At 55.9% G+C, this 15,878-nt stretch overlaps 1 protein-coding gene across 7 annotated transcripts in view; it reads right to left on the bottom strand.

Annotated features, from left to right (window-relative positions):
- The window catches only part of ADCYAP1R1 (ADCYAP receptor type I), a 100,703-nt gene that overhangs the window by 46,730 nt on the left and 38,095 nt on the right, over positions 1 to 15,878 (bottom strand). For 2 of the 7 annotated variants that reach the window (XM_019825655.3, XM_019825656.3), the window contains exons 1-2: positions 12,791 to 13,192; positions 1,159 to 1,297 (exon numbers count right to left, since the gene is read on the bottom strand). In XM_019825655.3, coding sequence (XP_019681214.1) covers positions 1,159 to 1,209 — 51 coding nt within the window. In that variant the 5' untranslated portion in view covers positions 1,210 to 1,297; positions 12,791 to 13,192. Of the gene's footprint in view, positions 1 to 1,158; positions 1,298 to 12,790; positions 13,193 to 15,878 lie in introns of those variants that run through there. The other 5 variants (XM_019825657.3, XM_003982912.6, XM_003982910.6 and 2 more) reach the window with 5 other exon arrangements.

Genomic DNA, 15,878 nt, shown 5'->3' with positions numbered 1-15,878 from the left:
TCTCCATTTGACAGATGTGAATCTAAGCACAGAGACATTAAGTAACTTTTTCGAAGTCACACAGCTTAGTAGACCATACAGCAAGGCTCTGAACCTAGAGCAGTCTGGCTCCAGAGACCACGAGGCTATTGGTGTACCTTAGGGAAGCAAGTAGGGGGTGGGACACAGAAGGGGCTTAGAAAGCTCATCCTCTCTCTCCTCTGGGGACTCAGAAAGGAGGTGCACTCCCAGGGGTGGCAGGCAAGGGAGCAGTGGTTGCATTCAGCGGGACCTACTAGCTGCTCTCATCTAGTCCTGCCCACATTTTACAAAAGCAGAAACCAAGACTCAGAATATTAAAAAGTTCCTGCCCAAGGTCACACAGCCAGCTAGCGGCAGGTACTACATTTAAGCATAGGACCAAGTAACTTCAAAGCCCATGCATTACTATCATGACAGCTGTGTTCTAATACTATCACTTTAACTTAAAACTCTGGGGCAGGGATGGTCCTTCAAAGGGATGTCTGCAAATACGGAGGCAGGCACAAGGCATGTTGAAGGATCCAGTCTAGTCTTGACTATTCACAGATGTTTTGGCTTCCGGGGAGAGGGGCAAGCTTCTCCGTGGTCACGCAGTAAGGCAGGAAAGAGGCAGGACTGGCATCCAGGGCTCCGAAAACAGCTCATCCACTGCTGGTCTAAATTCCCAGGTTGAGAGGCAGAAGCCAATGCCTAGGAACCCTCCTCCCTGACCCTTCCCGTGTTCAGGAAGAGGCATGAGCAAAGAGCAGGCTTCTGAGCTCTAACCTAGCAGAGACTCATGGGCTGGGGACTGGGATCAAAATACTTTCTGCCGCTGTGACTAGGGCCCCTGCATACAGTGAAGCAGGTTGTATACTGCACAACTCTAAAGGTTGCCACACATGTCACCAACATAATAGATTTATAAATTGTGTCACAATTTCTGGCCAAATGAGTACAGGGTCTTGAGGAAGGGGCACCCTTTGTAATTCACACAAAGGCACTGAATGGCCCAGTGGGGGTTCAGGCAGAGACACCAGCCAGGTGAACTGAGCTTGGCTAAGGGCATACAAAATACGCAGCTTCTTCTCTGGAATGAGGGTTCAGATGAGCCTGGGGCTCCAAATGATCACAGAGGGGAGGGTCCTGGGCTCTTACCACAGGCAGCAGGAGGAAGGCAGCCAGAGAGGCCTGCAAGATGCTGGCCATGACGCTTCTCAATCCGGAAGGAGGCTCAGGCCAGCACTGCTCGCCTCCCACTCAGAGCAGCGCTGGGCAGCCCCAAGGTGTCTACAGGCTAGAGAGAAAGGAAGGCATGAGTCCTGTGGGTCCAGTGGCAGAGGAGGGGCAGGGACAGCCCTTCTTCTTGACACCCCCCCCTTACCTGTAGCAAGGCTCTCAGTCTCCAAGGGTAACCCACCCCCCGCCTTTGTCCATGCATTCTTTTTTTTTTTTTTAATTTTTTTTTTCAACGTTTATTTATTTTTTTGGGACAGAGAGAGACAGAGCATGAACGGGGGAGGGGCAGAGAGAGAGGGAGACACAGAATCGGAAACAGGCTCCAGGCTCTGAGCCATCAGCCCAGAGCCCGACGCGGGGCTCGAACTCACGGACCGCGAGATCGTGACCTGGTTGAAGTCGGACGCTTAACCGACTGCGCCACCCAGGCGCCCCTGTCCATGCATTCTTTATTCTTCTATCAAACAAACGCCTGCTGGGCTCCTACTCAGTGCTAGGCTCTGGGGATGCAGTGGGAACACACCGGCTCAGGCCCCCATCAGACTACCAGAATGGTCTGGATGGCTTTCCCCTCTGCAATGGACGACTGTCTCCCCCTATCTCCCTCCACTGAGACAGAGTTTTAGCTGGCACATGTGTGCCCACCCAGCAGGGACATTTCTTGGTCCCTCTTGCTCTCAGGTGCAGGCATGCGGTGAAGCTCCCACCTACGGAATACAGCTGGCAGGGCCACGTGTCACCTCTGTACCACCTGTCCATAATGCAGCACGAGCTCTCCGCTTCTGCGCCTTCGCCCTTTCCCGGTGCTGGACCCTACAAGCCTGGAAGGTCTACCTAGCGCCGGACTGCTACGTGAGAAAGAACCTCTCGCCACAGAGGGTCACTGTGTTCCAGCTGCCGAGCCTGGCCCGCTAGCAAACAGAACCTCCTTTCACCCTGCCTCAGCCCACCTGACCTCCAGGATAAAGCCTCTGCCACCGCAACATACAAAACCAAATGAGTGCTGAAAAGCATGCTCCAAGGGGGGGGGGGGGACTCTAGAGGACTGGGGCTGCTGGTGGGCACCAGACAAGGTACAGGGAGTCGAGTACGGAGGGCATGGGAGCCCTGGCACATTCCCAGGGGAAGAGCCTGGTCTGCTTCTCAAATCAATCGTAAACGCATATTCCTTTCAACCTTGCAATTCCACATCTGGGTATCTGTTGAGAAATATTTACACTTGCCCAAAAATAAAAATAAAAAAAAAAAGCACATGCAACAGTATTCACTGCAGCATGGCTTAAAATAGCATCAACAGCAAAAAACGAAGCAACAAAGCATTCATCAAGCAGGCACTGTTAATAGGTCCCAGTAGCCATGCAATGGAATACTACACAGTAATTTAAACATTGTTATTTTTACTACTATTAAATTATTAATAAAACAATTCCATATGCCTGTGTCAGGGCCACCACTAACCCATAGGTGCCTGGTTCAGAGACCCGTGGGGGCTGCGTCCTTAGTCACTGCATACACCCCCCCACAGTGGGCAGAGCTGCCGTTACCCCGGTTCCTTTGTGCCCCTGGCCCTCTGCGCACCCACGCATCCTCCTTCTCTGCTGGCCTCTCCAAGCGCAATCTGGTGACAAGCAAGTACCCACAAAGGAGAAAGAAAATGAGCCACAGGAATGTGCAACAAAAGGCAGCCCTGTCTTGCCCACCTCTTGCTCGACCTACTCAGGGCCCACTCAGAGATGTTGAGGAAGGCCTTGGGTATCCCCAAGATACGCTCTGAGAGGCCCCGGGGGCCCTGAAGGTGCTGGTGCAGGCTCTCCCTCGCGGGCCAGGAAGGACTGGGCAGGCTGGGGAAGCGCTGATCCCATCATCCCCAGGCGTCCCGGGGCACCAGCTGTGCTGGACTCGCAGGCTTTAATTTCTGCACCCATTCCCAGGGCCCTCCACACCTCTGGTGATCACGGGCTGCTTCTGGCAATGACCTGTCACTGGTGGTCCCCAGAGGGCTCGGGGACCTGCACCATCCGTGGGAGCCTACAGCCCTGTCTGCTGAAACAGGAGCCGACACTCCTGCCCGCCTGGCTGGAACAGAGGGATGCCTGGCCCCGGGCCCCTCAGCACATGCTGCAGGCTGTCCCTCTCTCGGCCAGCGGAGGGCTCAGAGAAGCCACCGTAAGGCAGAAAGCCTCTGAGATCTGAGCTGCCTCTTCCGCACCTACGACAGTGTCAGACAGGCTGGAAGGCTGGTGAGATGTGAAGGCAGGTGGGCCTCCACCCCGGGCAATGCCAGGTAGCCCCGGCCCCTGCATCAGCCCTTCTGGCGGGGGGCCAGCAGCCTCAGCCTCCAGCAGCCAGCCATCACCTAGACCACGTGCTTCTGTGGGTCTCAGCTTTCTTAGCCAAGAGGAAGGCGACTCCTCACCTCAGCTCCCTCGTGGCCAGCAGGGCCCAGACAAGAGCCAGAGAAGGGAAGTGAATATACAGCCCGTGTCGCCAAGTGGACGTAGCGCTCCTTCCTCAGGGGCCACCTCTCCTATACTCCCAGCAAGGCGCCACCACAAACATGAGCTAGCTGCTGCTTCAGCCCTCTTGGGGGAGGCCTCTGCCCTGGGGCACAGAGCGACGTTCCTGGAGGAAGACAGCGGGCAAGAGCACTCAGAAGTGAAAGCAGAGAGCTCCCTGCTGTCAGCGACACCCTGAGACGGCAAAGGCACCACCAGCTTCCTTCAGGATGGGGCTCCCACAGGCGGACACTTGCTTCCTGCTCCCCGATCCCCGACCCTGGTCCGAAGGTATGCTCACACTCAACCGGGATGCCCATCAGGACCACTGAGGAGCATTTAAAACTACCCCTGGCCTGGGGCGCCTAGGTGGCTCAGTCAGTTGAGCATCTGAGTTTTGGTTTTGGCTCAGGTCATGATCTCACAGTTCATGGGATCGAGCCCTGCGTCAGGCTCTGTGCTGGCAGTGTGGAGCCTGCTTAGGATTCTCTCCTTCTCCCTCTCTCTCTGCCCCTCCCCTGCCCGTGCTGTCTCTGTCTCCTTCAAAATAAATAAATAAACTTAAAAAAAAAAAATAGCCCCAGCCCAACTGAGTCAGTCTCTCCGGGGCCGGGGCTCCGACATCAATGTTGTTTACAGCTGTCCAGGTAGCTCTCACGTAGAGTAGGGATTTTAAAGGCCCTGTTTTGACCTTTATTAGAATGAAGAGAGCTGGTCCGGAAGAGCAGGCAGCTTCCACGGCTCTGCTTGCTCTAGGGGCAAGTGGGTGGTAGCAGGCAAGCAGAGAATGAGTTCATGTTTGAGAGCAGGCTGATTTCTGATTATCTCCTCTCTCTCTCTCCCTCTCTCTCTCATACACACACACACACACACACACACACACACACACACACACACACACACACAGGTTCACGGAGAAGAGCATAAACACCTGTCAACCCCACAGAGACAAAGAGAGATGTTTATCCCCAGGGTACCCACTGGAGGCATCAGTACACCGCCACGTGTGGAATACACAAAGGTGGAAGCTCCTTCAGGGACTGCCAGACAACTCCACGCGCATTCACACGCTCCTTCACAGAAATGCAAAGGCACATTCAGAATGCAGAACAAAGGTACGCACAGATGCGACCACACAGCATCGCAGAGATTCACGCGTGTTTATCAGATTCTTGATCTGTGCCCCAATACACACACTGATTCTGCAAAGGCATCCAGATGTACAGAGGCAGTCAGAAATGTCTGGATTCAGGCACGGGCACACACGCACAAACATGCGCACGCTCACGCGCTCGCCCGGGGAAGCCAGACTTGCAGGATGCTCACGCCTGCTCTCCGCAGGCCAGCTCCTTCCTCGGCCACAGCTGCGCTGAATTAAAAACAAGCTGGAGCAGAGGCCCCAGCCCAACCATCCCCCAGCTCTGCTTTGTCACCAGGCTGCTTAGGCGATGATGTGAAGCAGCCCAGTGACGCAGGGTGGAGGGGCTGGGGTCTTCCCAAACACAAGGCCTCGTCTGGGACTCGACCAGTCTTCCCGATTCCCACTGTTGCCCTCTTTTTTTTATTGAGATACGTAACTGGCATATAACGTTATAGTGATTCCAGGTGCACAACGTAACAATTCGAGATTTGTACGTATTATGAAATGATCACCACAATAAGTCTAGTTCTCATCGTCACCACACAGTTACAACATTTATTTTTCTTGTGACGAGAACTCCTAAGATCCACTCTCTTATTCACTCTCCCTCCCCCTCCGACCCACTACAGTCCGCCCCCTGCCCAACTGGACTCACCAGTGAGAGAGAGGGTGGGAGCTCCCAGGCCTTGATCTTCCCATTCCCTCACCTCAGCTGGAGACCTCAGGGATCACCTCCTCCAGCCTTTGCAAGAGGAAGGTCTCCTCAGCCCCTCCTGGCACTCCTGCCCTCCCCCCATCCATACCCTGACACCCACCTGCACCACCCTCGCTGGACGGCACTCAGAGTCTCCAGCTGTTGGCCACCTGCCCCAAACCCGCCCCTCTTGTGGGCCACATGCACGGTTCCCCTGCCCTCTGACACGCGTCCCTTGGGTCTGCCACCTGCAGCCCTGTCAGCTGCTCCTCGTCCCGGCTGCCTCCTTCCTCTGCACTCCTCCAACCTGCCAGTGACCTTCACACAGGACAAGGTCAGGCCTGGCTACTGTGGTCTGGGGTTGGACTCTCCCCTCCCTGAGCACAGACACTGGGCTCTTTTGGCCCAGCCACGCGGCAGACTCAGGATGACCTGGTCACTGATATTCCCAGGTTCGCTTTCCTGGGTCCGGGCTCTGCTGGGGCCACTGGCTTTTACAACTGATCTGAGAACAATTCAACTCTACTCCCTGGCATTTACTGTGGTGGACTTGGGGACCATTTTGCTAGAGGTTTTAGCCTTAGGACTTCAAGCGAGCCAGTTTTGCTGTGCCTCAGTTTGACTGTAAAATAGAAATAATCATAATACCTACCTCAGAGCTATTACTCTGCGATACCGCCAGATTCATGTAAGTAAACCACAGAGTATATAGCATAGCCTGGTTCCAGTGAGGGCTATACCTGCGTTAACCATTATTAAGTTTCTTACTACCTGTGTCCAAGTTTTTGCACCTCTTGGTATCACCTCTATCCCCATAGCCCTGTGTGACATTCCAAATGGGAATGACCAGACTGCTGCACCTTTATTTGCTAATGATTAACATTTATTAAACACTCAATATGTCCCAGGCACTCTTCCAAGTGATACATTTGCATTAACTCCTTTCACCTGCTCAAACCTCTGAGGTAGTCACTAGCATTATCCTCATTCTATAGCTGAGATGACTAAGGCACAGAGAGGCTAAGTAACTTCTCCAAGGTCACACAGCAAATAGGTGGTAGAGCTGGGAAGGGAACCCAAGCAACCTGGCCCCATAGCTTGTGCACGCCTTCCCTACACTCCTGCTATTTTTTGCCTTTGGCAAGAGAAAGATCAGCTCAGAACTCATCTGTATGTTACTAGTGATCCCTCTGACACCTTTGGGGACTTATCAGAACTTCTGCTACCCCTTGCCCATATTTCTATATCTGAAACACCTTCCTTAGGAAGAGTGAATTATAGACACAGCATTTCACACCTGATATGGGCTTTCAAGGCCACCTTCCATTATCACTACTGAGTTACCTGTGGGGAGACTGAGACCAGAGAGGGGGAGATACTTCCCAAGTTCGCACAGCAGAGAGTACTGGAGTCCTGTCTGACAAGAATGGGTGTGTGACAGATACCTGGTCTAGCGGGGAGTCCGCTCCCCCTTCCATACTGGGGAGGCCCTCCTCAGGCCCCATCAGCCCAGTGACTGATGGCAGCGGGAACAGACAAGAGCAGCCGTGTCCTCCGGTGAGCCACTGCGCCAAGCACACAGGAAGACAGCATCATCAGTCAGCACACCGGAGCCAGCGGTGACTCACCAGGCTCCCAACTTTCTGCATGGAGTGGGAGGGGACTCAGAGACCCTCTAGCCATCCCTCCCTGCCCCACACCTACAGGATGCTTTCTGCTGCCCTCTGGCTGAGGACGACCCAGCCCCCAGGATGGGGTGCTCACCTCTCTCCAGCGGCTGGTCCAGGGTCTTCAGGGGAAAGCTCTGATGTCTTTCCACCCTGTTCTTCTGGGCCAGCTTTGCCTTACGGATGCTCCCACAGTGGGAGGGCAGCGCCTCACCTTCCATTAGGCCACACAGATCTAGGTCCTCCTGACCTCATGGGGCTGGGGCCATCTGGGCTATCCCCGATTGAACTCCTCTGGCCACTCAGCATCCCTCCCTGTCACCCTGCAGTGCCAAGCCTGACCTAAGACAGATGATCCACGAGAGCCTTGCTCGCCACATACTCCCTTTATTAATGAGCCTGCCCCCCCCAGTTCCTTCTCTCCCTCCCAGTGCAGGAAACCAGGGAGGGAAGACTGAAAGATAAACATTACCCCCCCCCAACCCCTGCCAAGCTCACCCCTCAAAGGGAGAGAACTACACTTGCTTCTGGGAAGGAACAGGGAAACTCTAGAACCTCTTCCTCCTCGGTAGGGGCAGAGCCGATGAAGAACAGAACCCAATGCCTGGGTAAGGGGCAGCCTGGCAATCGCAGGATAAATCGTTAATGCTGATGCTCCTCTGGGTATTCAAACCTTCCCCTTTCAGAACCTCGCCACTGGGGTCCTGTGCACAGTAGGTGACGGAACGCAGGTCCCTAGAAGGGCCCCCATGGCGCCACCCACACCCTTCATTTTACATGTGAGAAACCTGGGCTCAGGGCAGGGAAGGGCTAGGCTGGAACACATGTGCACCTTGGTACTGTTATCGCATTTCACTTGTGAGGGTTTGAGGCCCTAAGAAACCAGGAGACTCTCCCAAGGTCATGTTGCAAAGCCTTTCCACACTGACTAGTCCAGGCACATCTCCTGTCCTGGAGGGGGGTCCTGGGAGTTCTCTGCCAGGGAGAGCCCCGCCCCCCTCCAACAAACAACAGCAAGAGAGGAGGAGAGGGGGAGGAGGAAGCAGAAGACAGAAGAAGGGGAAAGAGTGTGTATAGCAGGAAGGGCATCCTGGAAGGCGGTGGGAGGTGTGGAGGGAGAGGCTGGAAAGGGAGGGGAAGGGAAGCCAGGAGTAGAGCCCTGTTTGTTGACAGTCTAGTGAGCCCCTCCCAGGCACGGAGGGACTGAGAGCGTCTCACCATCTGTCTGACGCTTGTCAACCAGCAGTCCCTCCTGAGTGGGTATGAGCCCCTGGAAGGGAGGGCCGGCTCTGATCGGCATGTGCCCCCATACAGGGTGGGGACCCAGAGAACTCTGACGAGTGCCTGGTGAGTGGGCTTGGGAAGGCGACCTGGGGGTGCCGAGGGGCTCAGCAAGGTGTCAGGAGGTGGGGGTGGACAAGAGGGTGGGAGGTTGGTGCCAGTCTGCAGGTGCTGGAGACCCTGCCGCCTTGGTCCCTGGGATAGGGTGGGAGCACAGAAGAACCGTAAGCAGGGGAGTGCAGTGAGAAGCTTCCTGGTGAAGCAATACTCCTCAGAAAGCTGGCAAGCTGAGCAGAAGGGGAAAAACCCACACTGAGGCCATTTTCTGGATTCAGGGTAGAGGTGATGGGGGCCTGGGCAGGATCCAGAGACACGGGAAAAACAGGAGACGAACGCCTCCCTGGCCCACTTCAGGGGAAAATGGCAGGCAGGAAATGTCAGAAGGGAACAAGAGGGAGGAGAAGAAACCAAAGGCAAGACCTGGGTCACTACACAGCCTTAAATCAGAAGCTGGGAAATCTGAAGGAGGCTACAAAGGAGCGATTTATTTATTTTTTTTCTCGGTCAAGCCTCGGCAGTGCCCATTTGTCGGGGGGGGGGGGATGTTGAGGACAGGTAAGGCACCACAGCACTGAAATGAGAGCACCCAGCTACTCCTCAAGGTCAAACCCACCTCCCACCACCACCCTGGCTGTATCTGCCTGGGCTGATCTCACCCTTGTCTGAGAACCACCAGCCCTCGATAAGGAGACCCTCCCTCCCGCCTGCGCCATTTCAAGTCTCATTCTGCTCCCTGTGAGTTTCAAGTCCCGTTGGAAACATGAGGCATGTCCAGGCGCTCTCACATCTCCCTCCTGGTGGAGGTGGCATGGACCTGGACACGCAGGGTGAATGGGTAAGGGGGTCCAGGACCTGTCTGGTGAGCTGAAGTGACATGATGTCATTTCATTTTCATGAATGTTGTCTCCAGGTGTCCTCGGCATAGGAGATTTATCACATGGACACAGCGGAGGCCTGTCTGGAGCAGGGGTGCTGAGGTTAGGCAGGGAGCCTCTCCTGGCACGTACCCATTAAGCAGATGGGCACTCAGAGCTCCAGCCAGAGTGGAGGGAAGCATCCAAGGCCACCTAGGGCAGCTTGGGCTCCCAGGACTAAGCCTTGCCTTCTTCAGTCTTTTAAACCACTTTTCTCCTCTAACCTTAGAGCCAAGAGGTTGGCAAACACTTCCAGGAGGTCAGAGCCAGCCTGTCACCTATTTTTGTACAGCCAGTGAGCCAAGAATGGTTTTTCCATTTTTTTAAATGGTCAGAAAAACATTACAAGACTCATATTTCATGACACGTAAAAATTGTATGGAATTCAAAAATTTCGGCATTCGTAAACGGAGTTTGTCAGAACACAGCCATGCCCGTTTGTTTTGTTTACGCATCATCTCGAGTTGCCTTTATGCTACAACAGACGAATTAAGCAGCTACAACAGGGTGTATGGCCAGAGAAGCCTAAAATATTTACTATCTAGCCCTTCACATAAAAAGCTTGCCAACCCTCAATGTAGTCTCATTCAACACACGCACTTTTCTCCACTCCATTCCACGTGCATCTGGACTCTCATTAAGGAAGGTTTTTGTGATCTCCCTCAAGCAAATAAATGTCTGAGTCCCCAGGTATCTGTGTGCCCAGATCTGTGTGAGGCGGTGTGTCCCAATGTCCATATATCTTTCTGCTGTTGCATGTTCTGCCCCACCTCTCTGGCAGGTGTCTTTGGAAACCTACATGCCTCCCAGGCAGTGTGTCACTCCCTCTATGTGTGTCACTGTGGGGGTGGCTGTCACCATGTGCCTCTTGACGGCATCCAGGGCTCAGTACAAATGTCGCAGCTGAGGAGTTTCCAAGCCTGTATGTTGCCAGGCAGCTGGACCACTAGGCAGGCACGTTCGGTCTCTGCACTCAGATTGCTCTGTTCAGGAGTGGCTGAGGTTTCCAGGGCCTCTAGCCCTACCAGTGTGGAGAGCCCCCCAGGCGGCCCTGTTTGGGGCATCAGACCTCTGCTCACATACCTCCCCAGACGGGAAACCCACTGTCACCCCACGTGTTGGCTCCATGCTGGGTGGCTCTCAGGGAAGCGAGGCCTTCCTGGCACTGAGCTGAGCCCCCACTCTGTGCCTGGCACACCTTGGTTCTGCCCTCTGGCAGCCAGCACAAAGCGTCCTCCACTTAACCGGGGCCAGCCAGCCCTTGGTCAATGAAGTCTTCGTCCCTGCAAGGCTAGAGACCTGGGACATTAAATCTGAGGCCACATCCCCAGGAAGAAAGCCACCTTGTGGCCTTAGCTCTTATCTTTCTTAGCCTCTTAGTTGCATATACTGATCTGTAAATACCTATTTTATGTGTTTGTTTATTTTACACAAATTGAGGGAGCGTCCCAAAGTAGGAGCCTGGCAGGGAGGGGTGGTCACATGAAAAAAAAAAAGTGTCCCAAAGTATTTCTCCAATCAATCCCCTGACGGGCTGAACTTTACACAAAAGAGAACTTTAATGGACGCTCTAGCCTGATTAGTCCTCAGAATGTAGGGAAGGGTCCCTTGAGAGGCTCCCCACAGACTCCTGTCCTCATTGCACACAGGGGCAAACAGACTAGAGGTAGCTTGGCCCAGATACAGACCCACCAATGAACCATCTGGAGAAGAAGGGGCCAGGTCTGCATCCTCTGTCAGCCCGCACACCTGTTGATGGATTGGTTAGAAGCTTTGACCAAGGGCCCACCCCCATGTGTTCTGTCTCTAATCATATGTTCCAATTCCAGCTTGTGTCCAGACTGGCACCTCATTGCCCTCCCCAAGGTCAGTCAGTGGGGAGCAGGAGCCCCAGATTCAGCTGGGAACTGGGGGCTCCGCCAACCCCACCTGCAGCCAGCACCAAACTGAGACTGGGACCTCCTGAGAAAAATCTGGGTGCTGCTGTTGCCCAGCCCCCAAACTCACAATTGTTCATCCCCTCCATTAGCTCACATCCATTCCAAAGCCTCTAGCCTGACCTGATGCTTGTCTGCTTCCACCCAACAGCAGTCCCAAGGCAAGTGGCCCTCCATAGACTAGTGTAGCCCCATCCCATTCCCCAGCCACCATCCGCCCCCCCCACCCCCACCCAGGGCTGTTCACTAGAAAAACTAAATGCTGTGGTTTTTTTGTTTTTGGTTTTGGTTTTTTTTTTTTTGGAGGGGGGTGTTTTGTGGGACACCGTATGGCCTGGGTAAAGTCAGGGAGACTAACTGCGCTAAAAGTATAGAAATGGTCTGGAGAATTCCAAGGGGTCCACCACCCCTCTCCTCCCCCTGCAGTTTCCGGAAGGGGGCCTGAACTCCTTCCAGTGGTGAGGCTCCACTCCCCAGCTCCGTGTGAAATGCAATCAGCTTCTGGCCCGGGTTCCCTCCAGAGTGGCTAGCTTCATCCACCGCCCGTTCTGGCCCCCTCAAACCGCCAATGTCCCGCCCAGGATGTGGCCCCCCGCCTCCTGCAGCTGCAGCGGGAGCCTGTGCCTTTAAGGCAGTCGGCAGGGGTCTTGGACTGGCCTAAGGCAGCCCGGGAAGGCCGGTGCTTTTCTCCCAACAGCCCCCTTAGGACGTTTTCTGCGAGACCAATGAAGCCCAGGCATCAAGACCCCAGCCCCTCTGCGCCGCGGGAAACCGAGAGAGGATGCTCTTATGAGCAATCCCAAATGTGTCACTACAGGGGGACATTCTAGGCGGGCCCTGTCCCCCACGCATCCAGCACATCGCCAGCCCACCCCTAAAGCCCCGTGAGGACTGCGGTAGCCAGCTCCCAGAGACCCTCCAGCGTCACCTTCCCGATCCGCGTAGGCGCGCCCGTCTGCCTTGGAAGTAGGGAGACAGGTCCCCTCTGGGTCCCTCCGGCCGCAGTGCCTTCCCAGCCCCTGGTCCTCCCTCTGGCACGGGGAGGGGAGGGAGGTGGCCCCCTGGGGGATGCAGGGATCGCTCGCCCCGAGTACTATCCCAGATATTGGGGGGAGGGGGAGTGGGGAGAGGCTGTCAGATTGTCGCGCACGAAAGGAGCAGCAGTAGGAGGGGGCTTCGTTTTGGAATCGGGAGGCTGGCCGGCGTTGGCCCTGGCCCGCTCTCCGTCGGTGGAGGACGCGGCTTGGGGGGGGGGGGGATCACGGGGCTGGAAGGAGTCCGCGGTCCCCGGGGGGCAAAGGTTCCCGATCGGGGGAGGGCGGGCGCGCTGTGGAGGGGCAGGGGCGCCTGGGCGGCCCTTACCTGCTCACAGCCTGGCCTCGCTGCGGGGCTGCGGGCGGCGGGCCGGCCCGGGGCAGACTCCACGCGGAAGGCGCACAGCGGCAAGTCCGCGCCCCGCGCCGCCTGGGGATGGGGAGCGTGTGCGCCGAGAAGCGCGCGCCGAGCCCAGGTCTCCGCGTCCGTGTGTCGGCCGGCGGCGGGTGTCCGTGGTCCCTGCGCGGCGGCGTGTGCGTACGCGCACGCGGGGACCGCGCTCGCCTAGAGCCGCCGCCGCCGCCGCCGCCGCCGCCGCCGTCAGTCACCGCCCGGGACCGGAGCGCGGCGCCCCCCGTCTGCACCCGCTCGGCTAGCGCCGCGCGCCGCCCAGCCGGCTGTGCCTGCGGGAGAGGCGCCGCCTCCGCCGCGAAGCCAGGCCCGGGGCCGGAGGGAGGCGACCGACCACCGCCTCCGCCGCGCACTTGGCAGGCTTGGGGAGGGGCGTGCAGACCAATGGGCGACCGGGGGAGGGGTTAGGCCGGGGTTGTGCTGGAGAGCGGGACCCCGCCCGCCGGGTTTGCCGGGCCTCGCCACAGACACCAGCAAGAGCTGCGGCTGGAGACCCCGGAGCGAGCGAATGTGCGGAGGCGATGACCTCCCCTCCCCCTCTGTCACCGGCCTTCTACAGCTCAGGGTTGGGCTTCGCTGGGGCTCACTGCCCTCCTTTCACCTTCCTTCCCCAAGATACCTAGAGGGAGAAAGCCCTTTTCAAACTTCTCCCTTCCAGGTCCTCACGAGTCCCTGTCCATCTGGCTGAGCCTGCACTTCCTCCTCCTCCGGGAAGCCTTCCTTACCAGGCAAGTCCAGACTCTGTTCTGGTTACTCTTTGCCCCCACAGCCTGGGCCTAGTAAGGTCAGCTAGCTTTGGCCAGCCTGGATGTCCTCAAATGTGACCCCCTGGAGAGCAGCTCTAAGGCTAGAGACAGGTTGGGGGAGGGGGGCGGGGGGATTACAGCAACTTAAAATGACACTGCTCTGGGGTCAGGCTGCTTGCTCCAGTCCTCACTGTGCCAGGGCTAGCTCTGTGAGCTTGGGCTGCTGACTTGATGTCTCTGAGCCTCAGCTTCTTCACCTGTACATGGGAATCATAATACCTATTCCTGCCCCTGCCCCAGGCCCATCTTGACAACAGCATTAAGTAAGAATGGTACATGTACCCCATAGTAGGTTCTCACTGGTTTTATTTATTCACTAGTGAATAAATTACTATTGCTACTGTTATTGTAGTCCTGCACAACCTCCTGCTAGTACAGGTGTTTAAACTAAGGTTTAATGAAGGGAACTAAACTGGTCAAGGTCATATAGCCAGTCAGGAGTGGAGCTGCAGCCTAACTGAAAAGAGTTGCCCACCCCACTCCCACCCCCTTGCTCCTGCCTGTCCCTGCTCTTGGGTTTCTGGTCACACCCCAGGCTTGAGCATCCCAAGACCTCCCTCCATACCCCCATCCACAGTTCCGCAACCAGCCTGTCCTTCCCCAATCAAGTAAGTTATTGTCCAGCCTCCCTTGGGCCAAACTTTGGGTGTGGCCACCTCATTAAGGAAGCCGCAAGAAGGAGAGGGAGGAGAAGGACATGAGGCTTTCCTTGGGGATTTGGTTCCAAATGAGAAGAGGAATCCATGACGGAGACTTAAAGGAGGTATGTGAGGCCCCAGAAGGATGCAAGAAGTTCCTAGGTTCACACAGCGACTTGGTGGTTTCTCTTCACTGCACAGTGAACACTAGCCCCTGCTGGTACTCCACACTGTGGGTCTGCATGAAACACATTCCTCTCAGTCCAGGAAAACTTCCTGGAGGAAGAGAAGGTCAGTCCTTCTCTGTGTCAATAAAGAGTGACATCCCTCTGGAGAGAAGAGAGCCAGGTGCTGCACTGTAGTCAGACACACAGAGAGGACCTCCCTCTGGACCTGGCTACACCCCTTCCTAGCTTGTTGCCCTAACCCCTGGGAGCCTGCTTCCTTCCTCTGTTGTGAAGATCAAATGAGATGCTGTGTATGAAGGTGCTCTGTAAACTATGAAGTGTCTTGAGAGAGAAGAAAGCCTGCCAGGAGTCTCAGAGTCTGGAGGAAAACAGGGAATTCGGGATAGCAGGGGCCCTGAGAGTGTGAGAAAGGGTGGAAATCAAGAGTCACCTATGGCAGGCCAGCTCAAGCTGGAAATGCCAATAACCAGGGCCCCAGAAGAGGTCCCCTTGGCTCTGAAGTTCTGCATTCTGTTCCAGGTTTATTCCCTCTTTTTATACTTAGTGCTCCAGTTCCCACGCAGGGTTCTGGATCCCCTGCTGTCTGTTCTGTGTCCCCACATGTATGTCTTGGTGTGGGCAGTGAACGCTTTTTTTAATTGGTCCTGGAGGGGGCACCGCTCTAATTCTCTCCAAAGTGCTGTCTGGGCCAGCTGACCTTGTAGATGGACTGCCTGGTAACATCAGCCTGGGGGAGGCATGGAGGTGAACAACAGAGCTGGGGTCCAGGAGGCTTGTCTACCTGCCTTTCCTATGAATGAAGTGCCTGAGCCCAGAGGGACCACAGGACTAGACCTGAGGACACACAGGCAACTTAGTCATCAGACTGGGGACTAAAGCCTATGTCCTCGTGCTCAACTTGGTGGCGTTCTACCTGGTGGGCTGCCCCCATTATGCCGGAGGCCCAGGCTGGGCTTTTTACACCCTGCACTCTTCTCTGCTCATCCAGACAGAGGCTCTGGTCTCTCCAAATAAGCTTGGTTCTCCTTGAGCAGCAGCTACACCAATTCTGTTTCCCAGGCTGGGCTTCCCCAAGGACAGGGCCAGAGTCTCCCGCTTCTTCTGAGCCAGCCAGCCCATTCTCACCCTACCTGCCTGGCTTTGGGAAGACTGGAGGCTGAGGGCCCCACCCTTGGGAATGGTGCCCTCCCAGAGGGCCCCTTGAGTCACCTTCTCTCTCCTAGGGAGGGAGGCTGGGGGTCTTTTCAACAGCTATTCCCTACCCTGAGGTGCTCCCTGCCTCAGCTCCCTTCCACAAGCCAGCCAGCCAGGCGGGCAGCAGCTGAAAAATATGGGTTTTAATTCAATTTACTGAGACATGGCTGAGGGAGAT

This window comes from Felis catus, chromosome A2 (genome assembly GCF_018350175.1).
Source record: "Felis catus isolate Fca126 chromosome A2, F.catus_Fca126_mat1.0, whole genome shotgun sequence".
Lineage (NCBI taxonomy): Eukaryota > Metazoa > Chordata > Mammalia > Carnivora > Felidae > Felis > Felis catus.
Note: the sequence above shows the minus strand (reverse complement) of the source record. Positions and strands in the feature narration are given on the sequence as shown.